Source organism: Procambarus clarkii, chromosome 11 (assembly GCF_040958095.1).
Source record: "Procambarus clarkii isolate CNS0578487 chromosome 11, FALCON_Pclarkii_2.0, whole genome shotgun sequence".
NCBI lineage: Eukaryota > Metazoa > Arthropoda > Malacostraca > Decapoda > Cambaridae > Procambarus > Procambarus clarkii.
In genome coordinates, this window is record NC_091160.1 from 14,972,282 (window position 1) to 14,995,417 (window position 23,136).

At 39.6% G+C, this 23,136-nt stretch overlaps 1 protein-coding gene and 1 non-coding gene across 3 annotated transcripts; one reads left to right on the top strand and one right to left on the bottom strand.

Annotated features, from left to right (window-relative positions):
- Positions 1 to 586: 586 nt before the first annotated feature.
- Positions 587 to 694, bottom strand: LOC138363830 (small nucleolar RNA SNORA5). Its single transcript, XR_011228149.1, has one exon. It is a non-coding gene; the product is annotated as a small nucleolar RNA SNORA5 (small nucleolar RNA).
- Positions 695 to 7,369: 6,675 nt separating this feature from the next.
- LOC123753694 (uncharacterized) lies at positions 7,370 to 11,205 on the top strand. Of its 2 annotated transcripts, XM_069323170.1 has the most exons (9): positions 7,370 to 7,577; positions 7,822 to 7,944; positions 8,123 to 8,272; positions 8,433 to 8,630; positions 8,975 to 9,079; positions 9,235 to 9,464; positions 9,670 to 9,848; positions 10,208 to 10,301; positions 10,563 to 11,205. In XM_069323170.1, exons 1-9 carry the CDS (start codon positions 7,379 to 7,381, stop codon positions 10,962 to 10,964), a joined length of 1,680 nt encoding a protein of 559 aa, XP_069179271.1. In that variant the 5' UTR covers positions 7,370 to 7,378; the 3' UTR covers positions 10,965 to 11,205. The 2 variants fall into 2 exon arrangements, with proteins under 2 accessions (XP_069179271.1, XP_069179272.1); XM_069323171.1 differs by lacking the exon at positions 7,822 to 7,944.
- Positions 11,206 to 23,136: the final 11,931 nt, after the last annotated feature.

Below are 23,136 nucleotides of genomic sequence, written 5' to 3' on the forward strand. Positions count from 1 at the left end.
TCTTAGTGTGGTTACTATCTGGGGCGACAATCCTAATGTGGTAACAATCTGGGGCCACATTCTTAGTGTGGTAACTATCTGTGGCCACATTCTAAGCGTGGTAACTATCTGGGGCTACATTCCTAGTGTGGTAACTATCTGGGGCGACATTCTTAGAGTGGTAACTATCTGGAGCCACATTCTTAGTGTGGTAACTATCTGGGGCCACATTCTTAGTGTGGTAACTTACTGAGGCCACATTCTTAGTGTGATAACTATCTGGGGCCACATTCGTAGTGTGGCAACCCTGTTTAGGGCTACATTCTTAGTGTGATAACTATCTAGGGCCACATTCTTAGAGTGGTAACACTATCTGGGGACACATTCTTAGTTTGGTAGCTATCTGGGGCCACATTCTTAGTGTGGTAACTATCTGTGGCCACATTCTTAGCGTGGTAACTATCTGGGGCCACATTCTTAGTGTGGTAACTATCTAGGGCCATATTCTAAGCGTGGTAACTATCTAGGGCTACATTCTTAGTGTGGTAACTATCTGGGGCGACATTCTTAGTGTGGTAACTATCTGGGGCCACATTCTTAGTGTTGTAACTATCTGTGGCCACATTTTTTGCGTGGTAACTATCTGGGGCCACATTCTTAGTGTGGTAGCTATCTAGGGCCACATTCGTAGCGTGGTAACTTTCTTGGGGCTACATTCTTAGTGTGGTAACTCTCTAGGGCCACATTCTTAGTGTGGTAAATACCTGGGGCCACATTCTTAGTTTGGCACCCATGTCTGGGGCCACATTCGTAGCGTGAAAACTACCTGTGGCCACATTCTTAGCGTGGTAACTATCTGGGGCCCCATTCTTTGTGTGGTAACCCTATCTGGGGGAACATTCTTAGTGTGGTAACACTATCTGGGGACACATTCTTAGTATGGTAACTGTCTGGGGCCACATTCTTAGTGTGGTAACTATCTGGAGCCACATTATTAGTGTGGTTACTATCTGGGGCGACATTCTTAGTGTGGTAACAATCTGTGGCCACATTCTTAGTGTGGTAACTATCGGTGGCCACATTCTTAGCGTGGTAACTATCTGGGGCTACATTCTTAGTGTGGTAACTATCTGGGGCGACATTCGTAGTGTGGTAACTATCTGGGGCCACATTCTTAGTGTGGTAACTATCTGGAGCCACATTCTTAGTGTGGTAACTATCTGGGGCCACATTCTTAGTGTGGTAACTATCTGGGGCCACATTCATAGTGTGATAACAATCTGGGGCCACATTCCAAGTGTGGCAACCCCTTTTAGGGCCACATTCTTAGTGTGGTAACACTATCTGGAGCCACATTCTTATTGTGGTAACTATCTGCGGCCACATTCTTAGTGTGGTAACTATCTGGGGCCACATTCTTAGTGTGATAACTATCTGGGGCCACATTCTTAGTGTGGCAACCCTGTTTAGGGCCACATTCTTAGTGTGGTAACACTATCTGGGGCCACATTCTTAGTGTGGTAACTATCTGGGCCCACATTCTTAGTGTGGTAACTATCTGGGGCCACATGTTTAGTGTGGTAACTATCTGGGGCCACATTCTTAGTGTGATAACTATCTGGGGCCACATTCTTAGTGTGTCAACTATCTGGGGCCACATTCTTAGTGTGGTAAATTTCTGGGGCCACATTCTTACTGTGGTAACTATCTGGGGCCACATTCTTAGTGTGGTAACTATCTGCGGCCACATTCTTAGTGGGGTAACTATCTGCGGCCACATTCTTAGTGTGGCAACCCTATCTAGGGCCACATTCTCAGTGTTGTAACTATCTGGGGCCACATTCTTAGTGTGGTAACTATCAGGGGCCACATTCTTAGTGTGGTAACTATCTGTGGCCACATTCTTAGCGTGGTAACTATCTGGGGCCACATTCTTTGTGTGGTAACCCTATATGGGGGAACATTCTTTGTGTAGTAACATAATCTGGGGACACATTCTTAGTGTGGTAACTGTATGAGGCCACATTCTTAGTGTGGTAACTATCTGGGGCCACATTCTTAGTGTGGTTACTATCTGGGGCGACATTCCTAATGTGGTAACAATCTGGGGCCACATTCTTAGTGTGGTAACTATCTGTGGCCACATTCTTAGCGTGGTAACTATCTGGGGCGACATTCTTAGTGTGGTAACTATCTGGGGCAACATTCTTAGTGTGGTAACTATCTGGAGCCACATTCTTAGTGTGGTAACTATCTGGGGCCACATTCGTAGTGTGGTAACTATCTGAGGCCACATTCTTAGTGTGATAACTATCTAGGGCCACATTCTTAGTGTGGCAACCCTGTTTAGGGCCACATTCTTAGTGTGATAACTATCTAGGGCCACATTCTTAGTGTGGTAACACTATCTGGGGCCACATTCTTAGTGTGGTAACTATCTGGGGCCACATTCTTAGTGTGGTAACTATCAGGGGCCACATTCTTAGTATTGTAACTATCTGTGGCCACATTCTTAGCGTGGTAACTATCTGGGGCTTCATTTTTAGTGTGGTAACTATCTGGGGCCACATTCGTAGTGTGATAACTATCTGGGGCCACATTCTTAGTGTGGCAACCCTGTTTATTGCCACATTCTTAGTGTGATAACTATCTGGAGCCACATTCTTAGTGTGGTAACTATCTGGGGCCACATTCTTAGTGTGGTAACTATCTGGGGCCACATTCTTAGTGTGGTAACTATCTAGGGCCATATTCTTAGCGTGGTAACTATCTGGGGCTACATTCTTAGTGTGGTAACTATCTGGGGCGACATTCTTAGTGTGGTAACTATCTGGGGCCACATTCGTAGTGTGGTAACTCTCTGGGGCTACATTCTTAGTGTGGTAACTATCTGGGGCCACATTCGTAGTGTAGTAACTATCTGGGGCCACATTCTTAGTGTTGCAACCGTGTTTAGGGCCACATTCTTAGTGTGATAACTATCTGGGGCCAATTTCTTAGTGTTGTAACTATCTGTGGCCACATTTTTAGCGTGGTAACTATCTGGGGCCACATTCTTAGTGTGTTAGCTATCTAGGGCCACATTCTTAGCGTGGTAACTATCTGAGGCCACATTCTTTGTGTGGTAACTATCTGTGGCCACATTTTTAGCGTGGTAACTATCTGGGGCCACATTCTTAGTGTGGTAGCTATCTAGTGCCACATTCGTAGCGTGGTAACCTTCTGGGGCTACATTCTTAGTGTGGTAACTATCTAGGGCCACATTCGTAGTGTGGTAACTATCTGGGGCCACATTCTTAGTGTGGCAACCCTGTCTGGGGCCACATTCGTAGCGTGAAAACTACCTGTAGCCACATTCTTAGCGTGGTAACTATCTGGGGTCACATTCTTAGCATGGTAACTATCTGAGGCCACATTCGTAGCTTGGTAACTATCTGGGGTCACATGCTTAGCGTGGTAACAGTCTGGGGCCACATTCTTAGTGTGGTAACCCTATCTGGGGCCACATTCTTAGTGTGGTAACCCTATCTGGGGCCATATTCTTAGTGTGGTAACCCTATCTGGGGCCACATTCTTAGTGTGGTAACAGTCTGGGGCCACATTCTTAGCGTGGTAACAGTCTGGGGCCACATTCTTAGTGTGGTAACCCTATCTGGGGCAACCCGTTCTCACACAAGACAGTACATATATGACTAGTGCTTAAAGTCAATATGTGGAATGTGATTTAGTACATATGTGATATATTCCCAGTTAACTTTTTTACCAAGGCTCAAACTCTTCCTCACGTACCAATTTACGTCTCACAGTACTCGTCCATCAACGTAGTAAGCTGAATAGTCGTGATTGGTTCAATTATAACGAAAATTGTAGTTTTCAGGTCCCACATGGGTTGTGAAATTCACCTACTATTGTCCATGCTCTTATAATATTACAGATCAGCTACATCCTATTGAAGGCTCGTAGTTTTGTTTTGAGAAATATTAGTTGTTCTTAGTAAATTATAATAAGCACAATAAATTATTACATAGAATAAGTGCTTCACCAATCAATATTATATACCATAGTTTGTGCTTTAGAAATCTTTAAAGAATGTTTTGTAGGAACGCTAACAGAAAACGATGTTATGTTGGAATGTATATAGGGTAAACTACTGCAAACAGGATGGTATGGTGTGGAATATTGGAAACTATAGGATTAGTATAGGGTCCACTACCACCTGTTAGGTGGGTAAGGGGTCCAATAACACCCGCAGGATGAGTATGGGGGTCACATCCACCCACAGGAATGGTATGGGGATCACTTCCACCCACAGGAAGGGTATGGGATCCAATACCATCCACTGGATGTGTATTGCGTCCACTACCACCGACAGGATGGGTATGGGCTCACAACTACCCACAGGATAGGTATGGGGTCCAATACCACCCACAGGATGAGTATGGGGTCCACTATAACCCACAGGATGGGTATGGGGCTCCAACCACCCACAGAATAAGTATGGGGTACAATAACACCCACTGGATATGTATGGCATCCATTGCCCCCACAGGATGACTATAGGGTACAGTATCGCCCACAGGATTAGTATATAGGGTTCACTGCCGCCCACAGAGTCGGTATGGGGTCCACCGCCACCCACAGGGTCGGTATGGGGTCCACTACCGCCCACAGGGTCGCTATGAAGTCAACTACCGTCCACAGGGTCGGTAGGGGTCCACTACCGCCCACAGGGTCGGCAGGGGGTCCACTGCCACCCACTGGGTCGGTAGGGGGTCCACTGCCGCCCACAGGATCGATAGGGGGTCCACTGCCGCCCACAGGGTCGATATGGGGGGGGTCCACTACCGCCCACAGGATCGATAGGGGGTCCACTGCCGCCCAGAGGGTCGGTAGGGGGTCCACTGCCGCCCACACGTTCGGTAGGGGTCCACTGCCGCCCACAGGGTCGGTAGGGGGTCCACTGCCGCCCACAGGATCGATAGGGGGTCCACTGCCGCCCACAGGGTCGATAGGGGGTCCCTTACCGCCCACAGGGTCTCTATGAAGTCAACTACCGCCCATAGTGTTTGTATAGTGTCCACTATCGCCCATAGTGTTATTATGGGGTCCACTACCCCTCATAGGGTCGGTATGGGGGTCCATTACTACCCACAGGGTGTGTCTGGGGTCTATTTTGGCAATACTGCTTTTCCAATCTCATTTGTTGTTCAATGTAAAATATTTGTTGCTCGACTTGCAACAATTTATATATATATATATATATATATAGTATAGTGCCTTTGCAATAATGTACCAATGTATGTATTTTCATAACTCGTTTTAAATTGTTGAAAAATAAATAACTACATTGTGAATGCAAGTCAATGTTTACATGCTAAATCAGAGTTGCCAGATTCCGCTTAAAATAGCAAATTGTGCTTATTTTCAAAGCTTGAGAATTTAGCTTTAAAGTAGTTAAAAAACTACGAATTTCGCAATTTGCTATGTACTTTAGTGTACTATTTTAAAATAAGATTGGTTTTTAAGCTGCAAGTCATATGAATCTCAAAAAAAGTATATTATTAACAATCTTATCTCCATAGTTCACTAGTTTCTGTAAATCAGATCTGGTAACTGTAGGCCAAGTACTGGAAGACTCAAGACACAATGTGTTGAAGCTATTCTCTTTGAAGAAGTCATCTCGACAGGATCTTCCAGCTCCAGCTATAAAACTTCACCAAACATGGATCTACCTAGTACATCAAATGGTAAGGAATTACTAAACTGTACAAAGTTTTATGCTAGAACATTTGTTACAGAATTGTCCCTGTCAGGGACAATTCAGTCCCTATTCTATGTGTACTCCATCACATAGTGACGGAGTATGTGGGAATAATTTTGTTGACACTGTCCATTTTGTCAATTCTACAACAGCAGATAATATGAATTCCCAGAGATATTTGTAACTTGAGATACTTGGTTTGGTTTGGTTAAGTTAGGTTAGGTTAGCCTAACCCAGTAAATCCTCCCCGGCTAGAATATAAACCCCGGACAAAGTGCTCGTGAAATGCCAGGCATTTGCAAATATGAGGATGTGGTTGATTAGATTATATTCTTTTCTATATCATAGATGTTCAATATATGAAAAATATTTTAGACTTAAAAATGGACCCCTGAGGTACTCAACTTAACACATTTCTTCATATTCATTCCCATTTAGTATGACCTTTTGCTCTCTTTGTTTTAACTATTGTTTTGTGCACTTTACAATTTTTTTCATGAACCTGTAATTTCCTTGCTAGTCTTCCATGTGGTACCTTATTAAAGTCTTTAGCATAATCCATGTATACTACATCCACCGGAAACCCTTTATCTGAGTACCATGTTACCATGTCCCAAAAGTGAGGAGGTTTATAAGGTAGCATCTGTTTTTAAGAAGACCATGGTGTGTCGATTGAATAAGATTTTTCACTGAAAGATGGTAAATGATTCCCTCCCTTAGGATTTTCGCCATGAGCTTGCAGATGTGTTATACCTAGCTGATCGGACATTAGTTTTGTGCTTAACTCTTTCTGCTTTTTTTTTAAATACTGTAAGGGTGAAATTTTCATATTTCAAATCTCGGGGTACTATCCCTTGGTTCAGATATTTTGTGGAAAGTATTTTCAGCAGTATTCATAGTTCTTCTGTCAGTTTATTTTCCTTTATAATTAAGGTTTGTTTTCTTTTGTACCATAGAAAGTACCACAGAAAGGTGTTATAATGTTGTGTTAGCTTTTCTGTACAATTTTTCTTTTTTGTTTGTATAAAAGGCTATGCAATGAATTCAAATATTTACGCTACCAATCAATTTTTCAGATAGATCATCGGATTTTGACAGTATGCTGTACATACCAGATGTTCCAAAAATAACTACAGACAACAATAATGGTACTGTGTTTACTATTTTTATACTTTATATATAGGAAGACAAGTTCAATCAATGAGCATTTTAATATATCATCAAAATTTTCATACATTTCTTTCACTTTGTTACATTTGTAAAAACTTATTCTTAGCTATATTTATATAAATGTTAATACCACTGTTAAATGAACATATTGATTTGTGTCCTTATTAGTTATAGCTTATTTATGTTGACCCAGCACCTTACTAAAGGGATTACCTTAACTTGTGTCACTATCTCTCTAGGGGGCTCCAGGTAGGCAGTATAGGTAATGCCACTAACATGCATATCATTATGGGAAAGTCCATAATTTAACACATAATTATAAGTAGGTAATTTGTAGCAAATTTTAAGATTATTAATAGGTACATTGTAGCATAATTTTGCATAAGCATAATTTTCTTGTTTTGTTCTTGTACTTTTCCTTCGAACACTATTATTTTCTCTTCAGAATTTCACCGGAGAATAGCAGTGATGACTAGAGAACATCTTGAACGTGAGTACCAGAAAGCACGTGCTGCAATGATACAAAGAAATGAGTACTTGAAGAGACTCTTAAACGTGGAGGAACCAAACTCAATAAAGGTGACAAACAAGAAACAGAAAAAAGATAACATACAGGATGTATCACACATTAATTCAAAACAAAGACCAGCTGCACCCCAATCTGATGGTAATCTTCTATTATTTTTTTAACAATATTTCTACAGCTGTTATTTGTGTACTTTCCAATAATATTTGTTGCCTATTTTTAAGTGTATGCTAGACAATTATGGAGATTAAATTACTATAACACTGAACAACTTGGTAGCATAAAGTTAGTTATAGTAATATCTTGAGATTTGTCTGAAAATATTAATACTTGTATACAATTTGCAATTATGTACCATGCTTAAATCTTCAAATGTGCCACCCAGACATTCTGCCTGCTATACTTTCACCACCACACATTCAAAATGCGGGCTATTCTACTAGTGGCAGAACGTACACTCAAAGTTATTTGGCAGCTGGTGAAGAAACTTTGGAATCATTTGATGTTGGTATGTCCCAACATCATTTGTTGGTATTTAAATGAGGGTTTATTTAATGGACACACGTCATAAATATTATGTACCAAAATTGTGCTTAATGCCTATGAAATTTTGTTTAACATATTATACTAATCATTCCTTTCACTTACAAATTTTTCTTACTAATTTTTAATCCCATATTTCAAAGTACTTGCTGCAGAACTTGAACAAATTAAAGATTCTCAGCCAAGTGTTTCTGACTGGCAAAAAAGAAGAAAAAATGCAGAGATTAATTGGGGAGAAAGCAGGGCAATGCTGTTCGATTGGACATTGTCTGAGTTGGGTGTTCCAGATAAAGGTAAATTAAATATTGCTGTGTTCATTAAGGTTATACTGTATAATAAGCATCATATGCAAATTAATGACACTCTATTAATACATTTAGACTTCAGATTGTTTAAAATGTTAGGTATACAGTATTTAAAATTAGTATAAATAATTACCCCTTTTTTCATCAGGTAAAATTTGTGTACAATGTACAAATTGTGAGGCAAGCATCAAATGTGAAGACTGTTTTGCATTTTTGTGTCACATTTGTGACCAAATGCAACATTTTCTCATGCCTTTCCACCACAGATTATATTGGAAAAATGGCTTTTATGAGCCATTAGACCCGACACAAACTGTGTGCCCTGAAGGAAATATCTTTCACTGGAGTAAGTATACGATACCTGTATAAAATCCGTACTTTGTTCCGAGATTACTTCTACTTCCCAATCCCAGTCTAGAGCTACGATTATCTTGGTATAACAAAATAAAATGAATAAATGTTTCATTTCAGTCATTACAACATTTGGAGAAGTCTTAAAGTTTAAACCTGACACTTGGTTTTATAGATTGATTTAATCGTCTGATTGTTTCTTTTCTGTGAATTTCTCAGTCATTATCTGGAGAATAATGTCAATATTTTGTACAATCAAGAAACAATGAAATATTCAGTCTGAAATTCTTTTCCATAAAACTCATTTTGTCAAACTGTCTTCCTTTTCTTTGTTACCAGAACCTGTTGTACCAGCCCAACCACCAAATTCTTGCCCCAACTGCACAGATTGCAAGTTTAAAATTTCAAGCTCCAGCAATCTCTGCATCTTCATCACTATAATGGGTAAATAAACTTTAAAATTTACCCTTTTATTTCCATTACCGGATATTCCTGAATCACAATACATTTTGAAATTTTTGTTGCTATAAATGTTAATTTTTACATCACTATTTTAGCAAGTCGCCACACCACTCAATGCACTGTATTTTAAACTACAGGAAGGTATGACCTCTATACTCCAATCTATACATGCCACTGTGGATATGAGCATCAACAACTAGGCAAGACCATGCACAAGTCTGGTTTCTATTCATCATTAGGAAAGAGCAGCACATTCTACAGCACCAGTCTGCTTGAATCATGGCACCATATCAAAAGAAATTGTCCTGGAACATCATTTCGGGCATTAGTCACTGCACTGGAATCCTTTGGTGCTTCTCGTGGGCGTGTATGTTTTGATACCGTTATTCTTAATATTTTCAGTTTTATATTTCAATACAAAAATTATCAAAATTTTGTAGTAATGTATATTCATTTATTAATAATTAGTTTTTAATTTTGTTCAAACACAAAATGGAATGTTTTTTTTGTTTATTTATCTTATGTCATAATATGCATTTTAAATGTCACCATCTAAAAAATTCTATTCCTAGATTGGACCCATTAATTATATAACTTCGAAGAGAGTGTTCTTCGAATGGCGATTCCAGCAATATGAGCTGAGAAAAATTAGAGGAGAAGCTGACAATGAGTGTCCTGCTTGTGATAAAACCCCTTTAGCAGTACATATTGATGGCAACAAGAAGCTGTATCGCTACAACAAAGTTGGGAGGTAATAAAATGTGCTTTACAGATACTTAATGTATAGTATTCTTTTGTTCTCTACACACACTATATTATAATGAATTATATTGTCTTCAAATTAATGTTCTTATAAATAAAGTATGCACATATAAATATACATTGTCATATGACATATTTTTTAACTGAGTATGTCTTTATAGTTTGCCTTTCAATTGCATCCATATCATCATTTTATTTATCTAACACCATGTAAATTTTTGTTTTATGTAAAATTTAGCAGTGCATCAGAATTCTTCATATAAAACATTTTTTGATACCCCATTACCCATTGTTTAATATTATAGTGGTTACAGACAATAAATAATTATTTCTGAATTATCATTGCAGAGGTATCAGAAACCCCTATTATTCTGATAGTATCTTCAGCAAAGATGAAGATGTTCAAGCTCATGTTGGCACTATTCAGAGCTTGAAAACTAAGGTGAGTTTTATTATATATTGAGAAACCTTCAATTTTACCTAATAACTGTTTGGCGACTATAACATATGGTGGCCATTTTTGTATTTTTTCATTATAGTTTATATATATTGAATAAGGAAATATAACCCATAGAAATTCTTATGTGCAACAACAATGCCTATCGCGCAAAATAATCTCTACCTTCTACCCGTCCTACATAATTATAATCATGCTCACCAACTGGGTATTTAGTTACTATAAATATTTTTGTTTAACAAACAGAGTAAGCACACGTGTGGAGTGTCTACATGGAAAGCTGCTCAAAATAAGCCTCTTTCATTCCAAAGTTTGGATGAAACAGGAATCAGCATGGCCTCCTGTCGACATGGTATTATCCTCCACACCTTGAATATGTATCAAGGAGAGCTGTACAGTTATGCCCACTATTTGCAAATTATGTATTTCAAATACGTAAAGTTTATTTGTCAAGACATAATTTGCAAATATTGGCCATGGGCCTTAACTGTGGCTCAGAAACAATCACATTTTCACATTGGTCAAGCAAAGCCATTTTTAGGAGTCCTACATGCAAAAGGACATGCTTGGTATTGTCAGGTAAATAAAAATATAACATTACATTTATGTATACTAATTAAATTTAATGTAATGTATACATTACATTAAATATAATAAGTACAGTTTGTGTAAAAAATTTAAGATTTCTGATTGTTTAAGATTAATGATATACGTATCATTTAATATAGTAGGAGGCTTTTAATTTTTGTACAATAATTTGAATTTTTTTTTACTGTATACTTTTATGTTAAAGGTATTGTATGGAGGGCGGTGGCAAGAAGGAAGTGGCATGACTTTAGGGGAAGAGGCAGAGCAAGTGTTTGCATACCTCTCACGATACAACTCTACAACTAAAAACATGCTGAAAGCTGGTATTTGTTTATATGGTTCATCTGATCAAGTTTTTTATTATTTTACCTGCCCTGTAATCAGTATAATGCGATTTGTATTCAGTATTCAATAAGTATCAACTCCCTCAAATAATCAATAAAAGAATGAAAACATATTGGTCAAACTTGAGTTGGTCGTGGTGAGTAAAGGTATGTTATGAAACTGTTATTAATCTATGCTCTTCAAGATGTTCATTGCTATAAATATTTTTCTCAGAAAGAACAGAAGAACTCACAGAGGGTGCAGTCTTTTGGAACCATCGAAAAATTGATGGACTGGCTCGTGCATTAGTTACTCGACTCAGAAAGGTACTAAAAATAATATATATTTATTTTATTTATTTGTATTTATTTTGAAACTTATTATAATGCATTTATATGTGAAAGGTATTATAATGCATTTATAGGTTAGTTATGTGTTCAGATCATGTACTACATATATTTTCCATTATAAATTAGCGACCATTTCCTTGAATTAACTGCTTGAACTTTTTCAATATATCAATAAGGTTAATTTGTATAAAGTATATAGTATTTAATTAACCTAAATGTATGATTCCGAGATATATCAAATGTGTTCACAGAGAAATCACAGTATCGTGATATATCACGGGAACTGTGATGAGGGTTTGAACCCCATGCACTGAGTGCTCTCAGATGCATGCTCTAGTTCACTACGCCACGACATGGTCAGATGAATTGCAACTTGGAGTACTACTGCACCCACAAGGATCCCAAGGCTTCCACTGAAGCCAAACCAGGTTTCACACAATTCCCCCATGAACTCGGTCTCTGTCATTCAGTAGTTCTGCCTTTGATGCCCCCATTTCAATGTCTTTCTCCATGTATTGATATATCACAATAATATGAATTCTATGTGTATTGAAAGGGCCATCAGAGGTAAAACTACTGGAGGACACAGACCAAGTACATGGGAAACTGCATGCACAACCGCCCATGGAATGGGTATGGGGGTGCATAATTAACAAAAATTGAATTGTGGGTTCATTAGTACCCTAGGTTGCAATTCTTTTGACCATGTTGTGGCGCATTCAACTACAGCAAGCATCTGGGAATGCCAAGCCCATAGGTTCGAACCACTCATCATGGTTAATGTGATTTGTTCATTAAATTTATTATATTTTCAAATAGGCCAGAGAGACGGAAATAACAGTTTCAAATGAGATCGACAAACTTGATGTTCAAAAGTCATTGATTCAAGAATGGCGATCTGACCTACAAATGATTTGTAAGGAGTTAGAGTTAAACACTGGAACAACCTCGAAGAACATAAAATATTCTATCGAGGCAGTTGCAGACTCTATCAGGCATCGCAAAAATCTGATTGCCACTGATGCAGGTAGGCTTACTATTTCTTTGTTAACTCTGAAGCAATTTCTATTTAGCTCTTGTCTATAATTTCTATGTAGGTAAATGATGAGGAAATTTTTTTAACAACTTTAAAACTTTCAGCCAAAAAACTTTATTTGCAGCATCCAGTAAAATGCGCTCTTCACTCCGGCACAGAAATGAGTGTGATAGGAAAAAGCTTCAAGGCTTCATAAAAATCTACAATAGTGAAAACTCTGAAATTCTCAGTGAAAAGGATGCAATAGAAGGTATCCTGCCATGGCACAATTTATTGCCTCATCATAGCCAAAATGGTATGTAACTACATCTCATTTTATCAGGGGTTACAATTCGGCCTTATCAAGATAACTAACATTTAGCATGCATAATGGATAAGCTTTACTTATTTTTGAAGTAAAATATCATCACTACTGTTTGTAAAATAGGTGCAGTATCATAATCCGTAGGTTTTTATCAGGTTGATACTGCACAATAAACTATGTATAGTATGCATAATGCAAGTACCTAAACTGTAATTACATTAAATTGAGTTGTAGTTTACTTGCAGTAAATATAATTTTCCTCTTTTATTAGTGTCCCTTGCTCAAAAAAAGAAGGCAGTAGAAGATGTGGAGCTTCAGAAGAGATCCAGAGAAGAGCAACAACACACTGTTCAAGAAATGCTGCATTATCTCGCATATTACAAGAATAAGAGAGAGATTTTAACCGAACATACTGAAGAGTTGTTATGTGGAATTTTTCCTTCATATCTAAGCAAGGTAAGCTAACAGCCTAAATGTGTGTTGCAATTCAGTTCTTCATAAACATTTATCCAGCAGAATTTTATACTTGAGTAAAGTCTTGCTATTTACAACTTTGACAGGTAGACAATTCCATGGTTTTCATATACTGTACTGGTGTGTTTTACATATATTTGAACTTTTACCGAAAACTTTATTTATTTATTCTAATTTCTTTAGTATTTTCAGGGAAATTTGTAAATGTCTTAAACCCCATTAAATAGTCTATATATTACAGGATCCTAACAAGTACACTATTGAAGAGAAGCACCTATCAACCAAAAATAAGAGTGGAATCTTGGCTCTTTTGAAGCAAGGGCAAAAGTTGTGTTCTGACAAGCTGAGTGATGCAAAGCGTTTATTTGGATACCAGGAAGAGGATGTTGATGTTTCCGAGCCCTACCTGGAGCTTTGTGACAGTGAAGATGATGATGATGAAGATGAAGAATTACTACTAAACTGATGATACAAAAGTTAAGTATAATAAATTTTACCTGATTTCTCTTGCTAATTTCTCTTACTTAATTTCTCTAATTTCTAATTATCCTAGCCCTAAGATTACTACTGGCCTCCATTGCCTTGCCTGCACTTTGTTTCCCCCTTAACCATATCACTCATTCTTACAGGTGTGAGACAGAGAGGTACAAGATCATCCAAGAGGAACAACACCTGAAGCACCCAACATTTGGGTGTTTTAATTAATAAAAACGCCCTTCATGGCTTCACTCATCCTGGCTGGTTTAATTAAAAAAACCTAACCTAAACCTAATATATATACCTCTAGAGTCAAGGGAGTTAAGTTTTAGGCTGCACAATGAAACTGCTATTGACAATTTTATAACTGCTGCTGATAATGTCTGTCCTGTGACTTTTTTGTAAGCATAACCAAAAGGCTTAACAATCCCTTGCTTACAAAGGGAATACTTAAACCCATTAATAAAAAACATGACCTTGAGAAGAAGTATAGGTTAGGAATTGTCTCCAAAGAATTCTCATGCTCTTCAACAGGTCACTTGAACTCCAAACCTTTCCAGTTATCCTAAAAAAAGCGAGTTACCCCTGTACACAAATGTGGTGATCTCACAGATGTTAACAATTACAGACCTATATCAATCCTGCCTAACTTGTCAACATTTTTTGAAAAGCTACTTGAACTTGAACTCCAAACCTTTCCAGTTATCCTAAAAAAGCGAGTTACCCCTGTACACAAATGTGGTGATCTCACAGATGTTAACAACTACAGACCTATATCAATCCTGCCTAACTTGTCAACATTTTTTGAAAAACTTATCTACAAGCAGTTTTACTCTTATCTAGCCAAACACCATATACTTAGTACTAGGCTGTACAAGAATATAACAACTCTTGTATATATCTCAAAAAAAAAAAAAAAAAAAAAAAAAAGCACAAGACGAAGCTTGAAAAAGTTTAGTGGTATGCCAATAGGCTAGTCCCAGGACTAAGAGGCATGAGTTACGAGGACAGGCTGCGAGAAATGCAATTGATAGGGTACATAAAGATAAACTGTTTAACACGGGTGGTAGGCGAACAAGGGGACACAGGTGGAAACTTAGTACCCAAATGAACCACTAGGATGTTAGAAAGAACTTTTTCAGTGTCAGAGTAGTTAATAGATGGAATGCATTAGGCAGTGATGTGGTGGAGGCTGACTCCATACACAGTTTCAAATGCAGATATGATAGAGCCCAGTAGGCTCAGGAATCTGTACATCAGTTGATTGCCAGTTGAGAGGTGGGACCAAAGAGCCAGAGCTCAACCCCCCGCAACCACAACTAGGTGAGTATACACACACACACACACACGTACACACACACACACACACACAGACACAAACATACACACACTAATGCCTCTATTCACCTTGCAGTAAATAGGAACCTGAAAGTCAGGAAGCTGCTAAAGGCTGCATCTTGGGGATGTGTGAGTGTGTTAGATAAAAATATATGTTGTTTAGATATGATGGAGGAAAAGAGGCCGAGAGTCGGTACATTAGACAACCGACGCTTAGAAAGGCGGGGTCCAAGAGCTAACAGCTAAATCTTGGAAATAATAAATTAAAATATTTAATACACCCACATACATGTTTCACATTATTTTGGCTGAGGGCACACTGAGGGCTGATGGCCCCGTCGACGGGGCAGGAAGTCGGTGGTTGATCAAAGGCCTCCCACATCCTCCACATACCTGAGGATTATTCCGGCTTAATTTTAAACGGAAGTAATGTCTTGGCATTTACGGCTTCAGCGGGTGGGTGGGTCCGTGGGTTTATTACACTGTGAGTGAAAACAATCGCCTATTCTCTATTTTATATTGCGGCTTGTAGAGCTAGAAGCTGTTGCCTCTTGTGTGCGTTGCACAAGGGGATTAATATCTGGATTAATAGCTTTCAATATTTCCAGTATTTTTAAGGTAACGCTTAAATACCGAAGATACTGCTATTGGACACCGCTTAATTGACAATGTCTCAACAACGCAGGCTAAAGATGTGCGTGGCTCCTGCTATTGCAATGATGCTCATTTGTTTTTCAATGATGGGCCTTAGTTGCCCCCTCTCTAACTTACCGTTCTAAATACCCCTTCTCCATCTTCCGCAAACATTTCCCCTCATACATCTCCCCCCTTTCCTCCTGTCCCCCTTGTCCATCTTTGTCCCCCTGTCCATCTTTGTCCCCTGTCCCTCACTTTGTCCCCTTGCCCACATTTTCTGTCCTCTGTCCCAGATCCCTTTCCCCCTCTCTGTCCCCCTGTCCCCCCTTTCCATCTCTCTGTCCCCCTGTCCCTCTCTATCCCATTGTCCCTGTCTCTGTCCCCCCTGTCTCTCTCTGTCCCCCTGTTCTTCTCTGTCCTCCTGTTCCTCTCTCTGTCCCCCTGTCACTCTCTGTCCCCCTGTTCCTCTATGTCCCCCTGTCCATCTCTCTGTCCCCTGTACCTCTCTGTCCCCCTGCCCACTCTTTCTGTCCGCTGTCCATCATCTGTCCCCCTCCCTTTCCTCCAGTCCCCCTATCCATCTCTGTCCCCTTGTCCCTGTCTCTCCTCTGTCCCCTCTCTCTTGGTCTCCTGCCCCCCTCTCCTCCCTCTGTCCCCCGGTCCCCCTCTCTGACCCTGTCCCTCTGTCTCTGTCTCTGTCCATGTCCCCCTCTCTGTCCCTGTCTCCCTCCCTGTCCCACTGCTCCCCCTCTGTTCCCCCGTCCCTCCTCTGGCCCTGTCCGTCTGTCCCTGTCCCTCTGTCTCTGCCTCTCCTCGTTTCTGACATTCTCTGTGTAGCTGAGTACCCAAATGAGCCACAGAGAGATTATAGAAAGAACTTTTCAGTGTCAGAGTAGTTAATAAATGGAATGCTTTAGGCAGTAATGTGGTGGAGGCTGATTCCATACACAGTTTCAAGTGTATGGAAAGTGTATGTATTCAAGTGGCGGGACCAAAGAGCCAAAGTTCAACCCTTGCAACCACAACTAGGTTAGTACATACATACATACATAAGATATAAAACAGTGGAGGATTCCCAGGTAGAACAATCAACCACAATGCCCATTACCCCTTTACCCTGATGTCCTTAACTACACAACTATACAAGAGTCATTAACACGTGTAATGGCTGATCCCCCATCACGATAGCATAAAGACCAATTGCTTGACCCGCAGTCTGTCTTGCTCCTCAAATAATTTTCGGGTTAACATGAAAACGTCTCTCGAGTTTATCTTTCTAATGTTGTTTTCCCATCTTTCATTTTATCAGCTTAGTTCCTTTATTATGCCCCAATTACTCATCCCTTGAGCGGTAGTTAAACTGAACCCAAATTTAAAAAAAGTTCCTTGCTAAGCAAGCTACAGTCTTGATAAGTCAGATATATTGTTTGTTAACACATTTCTCAACAATGAACAGTCAGTTTTATCAAGCTAACATATCCTAACACAACGAGTGAGAGTATTAACTGGTATAATTATTTTATTAGACCAGTATATATTATTAGATTATACTGGTATAATTATATATATATATATATATATATATATATATATATATATATATATATATATATATATATATATATATATGTATATATATACATATATATATATATATATATATATATATATATATATATATATATATATATATATATATATATATATATATATATATATATATATATATATATAATATATATATATATATATATATATATATATATATATATATATATATATATATATATATATATATATGTATGTATGAGTGTGTGTGTACATGTGTATACAACATTAATAATTTTGTAACTAGCGTCAAACATTGTTATTTGCTTAGCTAAACGAACTAGAGGGTTCCGGTCCTGAACCGATTATGTGCCTCTGTAATCCTTTACACCACGGCCCACGGGATGGGTATGGGGTGCATAATAAAGAAAGCAATAGAAGAAATTGAAATTGCATAATACGGTTATTGACATTCAATAATAGTAAGATAAAGCAATGAGGACCAAATGGGAGACCAGTGATCAGTGTCTTGTATCCCCTGCAATACCTCAAATCCTACGTACCTCACTGACAGGCTCCAGTATGTTTCTGTGAATAATTCAATTTCTCCCACCCTACCCATCAACATTGGTGTTCCTCAGGGCAGCATACTTGGCATACTTGGGTATCCTTTGGAGGTGCTTATCCAGTTCTCACTTGAACACTGTGAGGGGATTGCCAGTTATGCCATGCAGTTATGCAATGTATGAATCTATCTATAAGTCCACCAATCTTTGTAAAAATTTCTTGTATGGATGTACCTTACCTAAATAAACATTTATTTATTTATTATTTATATTTAGGATTCATCAACTGCCAAAGATATTCACATGTCAGTATAATTCTGGCGAGAGAGAGGTTTGGGAAAAGCCGTTATACCAACTAGTCAGCAATAAGGGTGATATTTGTGGGGCACAGGCACACTCGGCCTGGCCCATTAACCCCCAACTGACACTATAACTACTAGCTACTAGGTACATGAACATAATTACATAATTTACGTACATAATTTAAGGTACATAATTACTAGGTACATGAGGACTGGCCATTGTACTATATAGACCTGAAAAAGTGTAACTTAGCGACAACAAGAAAATATTGAATCACAAGACCAACGACGACCATTCCCTTACCCTGCCATAAACACTGAAATTTGACACCCTACCTCTGGAGCCACCCTGACCACAGGTCCACCAACTACATTTCCCTCCCTCCAACTAGTACACCCAGAAACAAGATATACTAGGTGAATACACACATACAAGGTATACTAGGTGAGTACTAGTTGAGTACTTACACACAAGATATTCTAGGTGAGACTAGGTGAGTATACACACACACGCAACATATACTAAGTTAGTACACCCAGAAACAAGATATACTAGGTGAATACACACATACAAGGTATACTAGGTGAGTACTAGTTGAGTACTTACACACAAGATATTCTAGGTGAGACTAGGTGAGTATTCACACACACGCAACATATACTAAGTTAGTACACCCAGAAACAAGATATACTAGGTGAATACACACATACAAGGTATACTAGGTGAGTACTAGTTGAGTACTTACACACAAGATATTCTAGGTGAGACTAGGTGAGTATACACACACACGCAACATATACTAAGTTAGTACACCCAGAAACAAGATATACTAGGTGAATACCCTAACACCAACCTCCTACAGTACACAACACCAACCTCCCACAGTACACCTCCCACAGGTAACCCCAACACCAACCTCCCACAGTACACAACACCAACCTCCCACAGTACACCTCCCACAGGTAACCCCAGCACCAACCTCCCACAGTACACCTCCTACAGGTAACCCCAACACCAACCTCACACAGTACACCTCCCACAGTAACCCCAGCACCAACCTCCCACAGTAACCCCAACACCAACCTCCCACAGTACACAACACCAACCTCCCACAGTACACATCCCACAGGTAACCCCAGCACCAACCTCCCACAGTACACCTCCCACAGGTAACCCCAACACCAACCTCCCACAGTACACAACACCAACCTCCCACAGTACACCTCCCACAGGTAACCCCAGCACCAACCTCCCACAGTACACAACACCAACCTCCCACAGTACACATCCCACAGGTAACCCCAGCACCAACCTCCCACAGTACACAACACCAACCTCCCACAGTACACCTCCCACAGGTAACCCCAGCACCAACCTCCCACAGTACACCTCCTACAGGTAACCCCAACACCAACCTCACACAGTACACCTCCCACAGTAACCCCAGCACCAACCTCCCACAGTACACAACACCAACCTCCCACAGTACACCTCCCACAGGTAACCCCAGCACCAACCTCCCACAGTACACCTCCTACAGGTAACCCCAACACCAACCTCACACAGTACACCTCCCACAGTAACCCCAGCACCAACCTCCCACAGTAACCCCAACACCAACCTCCCACAGTACACAACACCAACCTCCCACAGTACACATCCCACAGGTAACCCCAGCACCAACCTCCCACAGTACACCTCCCACAGGTAACCCCAACACCAACCTCCCACAGTAACCCCAACACCAACCTCCCACAGTACACAACACCAACCTCCCACAGTACACATCCCACAGGTAACCCCAGCACCAACCTCCCACAGTACACCTCCCACAGGTAACCCCAACACCAACCTCACACAGTACACCTCCCACAGTAACCCCAGCACCAACCTCCCACAGTAACCCCAACACCAACCTCCCACAGTACACAACACCAACCTCCCACAGTACACATCCCACAGGTAACCCCAGCACCAACCTCCCACAGTACACCTCCCACAGGTAACCCCAACACCAACCTCCCACAGTACACAACACCAACCTCCCACAGTACACCTCCCACAGGTAACCCCAGCACCAACCTCCCACAGTACACAACACCAACCTCCCACAGTACACATCCCACAGGTAACCCCAGCACCAACCTCCCACAGTACACAACACCAACCTCCCACAGTACACCTCCCACAGGTAACCCCAGCACCAACCTCCCACAGTACACCTCCTACAGGTAACCCCAACACCAACCTCACACAGTACACCTCCCACAGTAACCCCAGCACCAACCTCCCACAGGTACAAAATGAAGCCATGAGAATTATCTTAGGATGCCCAAGAAATGCTATGATTGAGAAAATCAGGATGGAGTTGAATCTGCAGAGTATTGGGGATAGAATTGCAGAGATAAATGTAGCTTCTGCCATTAGATTAATGAGAGGTGGGGGAGCTAATGAATTGGTCCTCTCAGTTCAAAAGGTGGGAAGTACTGAACAATGTATGATGAAGAAAAGAGCATATATGAATACCTTATGTTCTAATGTTATTAAGTATGATGTTATTTCAGAGTGTATTGCTGTGCCCAAGAGAAAATTTACACCACCATGGGAGGATTGTAATGTAGATGTAGTAATTACTCCCTTGCAAAAGAAAAAAAGTATGTATGAAATAGGAGAGCTGAGGGCAACATATGATTGTATAATTAGAAAATTGCCTACAGAAAACACTCTACTACATGTATATTGTGATGGGTCAGTAGCTAGGGATGGGAAGGCAGGATGTATATTGTGATGGGTCAGTAGCTAGGGATGGGAAGGCAGGATGTATATTGTGATGGGTCAGTAGCTAGGGATGGGAAGGCAGGATGTATATGTTCTTAACATTCTGAAACCTATATTGTTTGCTGATGATACTACACTCATCTACTCCAACCCCAACCCACATACACTAAATACTGTAATGTTGTTAATAATGAACTAAAAAAAGTCCACTTATGGATGTCAACCAACAAACTAACACTTAACATAGAAAAGACCTACTACATCTTATTTGGAAGCAAATCTACAAATGCAATTCAGCTTCAGATGACAATGTAAACATTAGCAATAACAATGATGGAAAGTTTCTTGGTCTATTCTTAGACAAGAGACTCAACTTCAGTACCCACATACAATACATAACTAAGAAAGTCTCTAAAACAGTTGGTATACTCTCCAAAATCAGATATTATGTACCTAACCCTGCTCTCATCTCTCTATATTATACACTAATCTATCCCTATCTCAACTATGGTATCTGTGCATGGGGTTCAACCACTGCAAACCACCTCAAGTCCATCATCACCCAGCAAAAATCTGCTATCAGAATAATATCAAATTCTGCTTTCAGACAACACACAGCCCCCTTGTTTAACTCCCTAAACATGCTAAACATAATCTCACTCCATAAATTCTCTTGTGTCAACTACATTTACAAAACCCTGTTCTTAAATGCAAATCCTGCTCTGAAACTCTTCCTGGACAGATGTAATAGGACCCATTATCACCACACCAGAAATAAATATCTCTTTGATATCCCCAGAGTTAAACTTGTATAAATAAATAAATAAATAAATAAATATGTTTATTCAGGTAAGGTACATACATACAAGTAATGTTACATTAATGGATCGATATATAGATAGAGCTAGTACATACAATGCCTAAAGCCACTATTACGCAACGCGTTTCGGGCAGGAAAAACATTAATATCTAGAACTTAATACTAATTGAGCATAAAGAATAAAATGTGTTGAGAACAAATACAAATAAAGATAAAAAAAAGAGGGAACATGACTGAAAAAGCAGCACAAATACAATAGGTTGACAAACAGTGTTGATTAAAAAAAAAAAAAAAATAACAGACATGGGTTGACAATAGAGGGGTAAGGTAGGTTAGTGAATTTATTAGGTAGTGTTTAGTTTTTATCTTAAACTGGTTGAGAGAGGTACAGTCTTTAACATGGTTGGGAAGATCATTCCACATTCTGGGTCCCTTGATTTGTAGAGCATTTCTAGTTTGATTAAGTCGTATTCTTGGAATATCAAAACTGTATTTTTTTCTGGTGTGGTGCTCATGGGTTCTGTTACAACCTTCAATGAAGCTTTTGAGCTTATATGTATGTATTTGTAATGTATGTATGTAAACAATGTATTTATTATCATTTATCAATTCTGATAGAAATTACCTACTTAAAATTATCTGTTAGATTAAGGACCTGCCTGAAACGCTGCGCATACTAGTGGCTTTACAAGATTGTAAATACTGTACTATTCAATGTATTCTCACAACCCCAATGTACCTACTTGTATATATATAAATAAAATAAAATAAAATATTGTGATGGGTCAGTAGCTAGGGATGGGAAGGCAGGATGCAGTATGCCAAACTGAATTCGTGCGCCCCTTGAGGGACTTGAAGTAGAGGGATAGGGATCACAGGATAAGTATGGGTTGCACAAACTACTGGTAACAGGATGAGTATGGGTTGCACAATTAATTACTACAAAGTGGTTGAGTATGGGGTGCACGTAAATGAAGACTCCCAAGAAGCAAATCAGAGATCAGCCCAAGCTTCATCTTGAGGCAAAGCTCAATGCCTTAAGCCATATTGATGCTCTGTCCACAGAGCATTCTCTCTCTCAAATCATAATAGTACACTAATGGTTCCCTACACCACCCCTCAGGTGCAGCTGCAGCAGGCTTGGGTGACATGATGACTATGGGGTGCACAATAAACTAACACTCACAGAATGAGTATGGGCTGCACAATAAGCTACCTCTCACAAGATTAGTAATAAAGAAACATTAATTTTTTGGGTAGGGTGACTGAAACTCATCC

What these genes read in the sequence shown, in the direction of transcription:
- LOC123753694 (XM_069323170.1), top strand. Translation starts at nt 7,379, where the DNA reads ATGACTAGAGAACATCTTGAACGTGAGTACCAGAAAGCACGTGCTGCA. An exon ending in GTTGGGTGTTCCAGATAAAG is followed by an intron (nt 8,273 to 8,432) that starts GTAAATTAAATA and finishes TTTTTTCATCAG; the next exon opens with GTAAAATTTGTGTACAATGT. An exon ending in AGGAAATATCTTTCACTGGA is followed by an intron (nt 8,631 to 8,974) that starts GTAAGTATACGA and finishes CTTTGTTACCAG; the next exon opens with AACCTGTTGTACCAGCCCAA.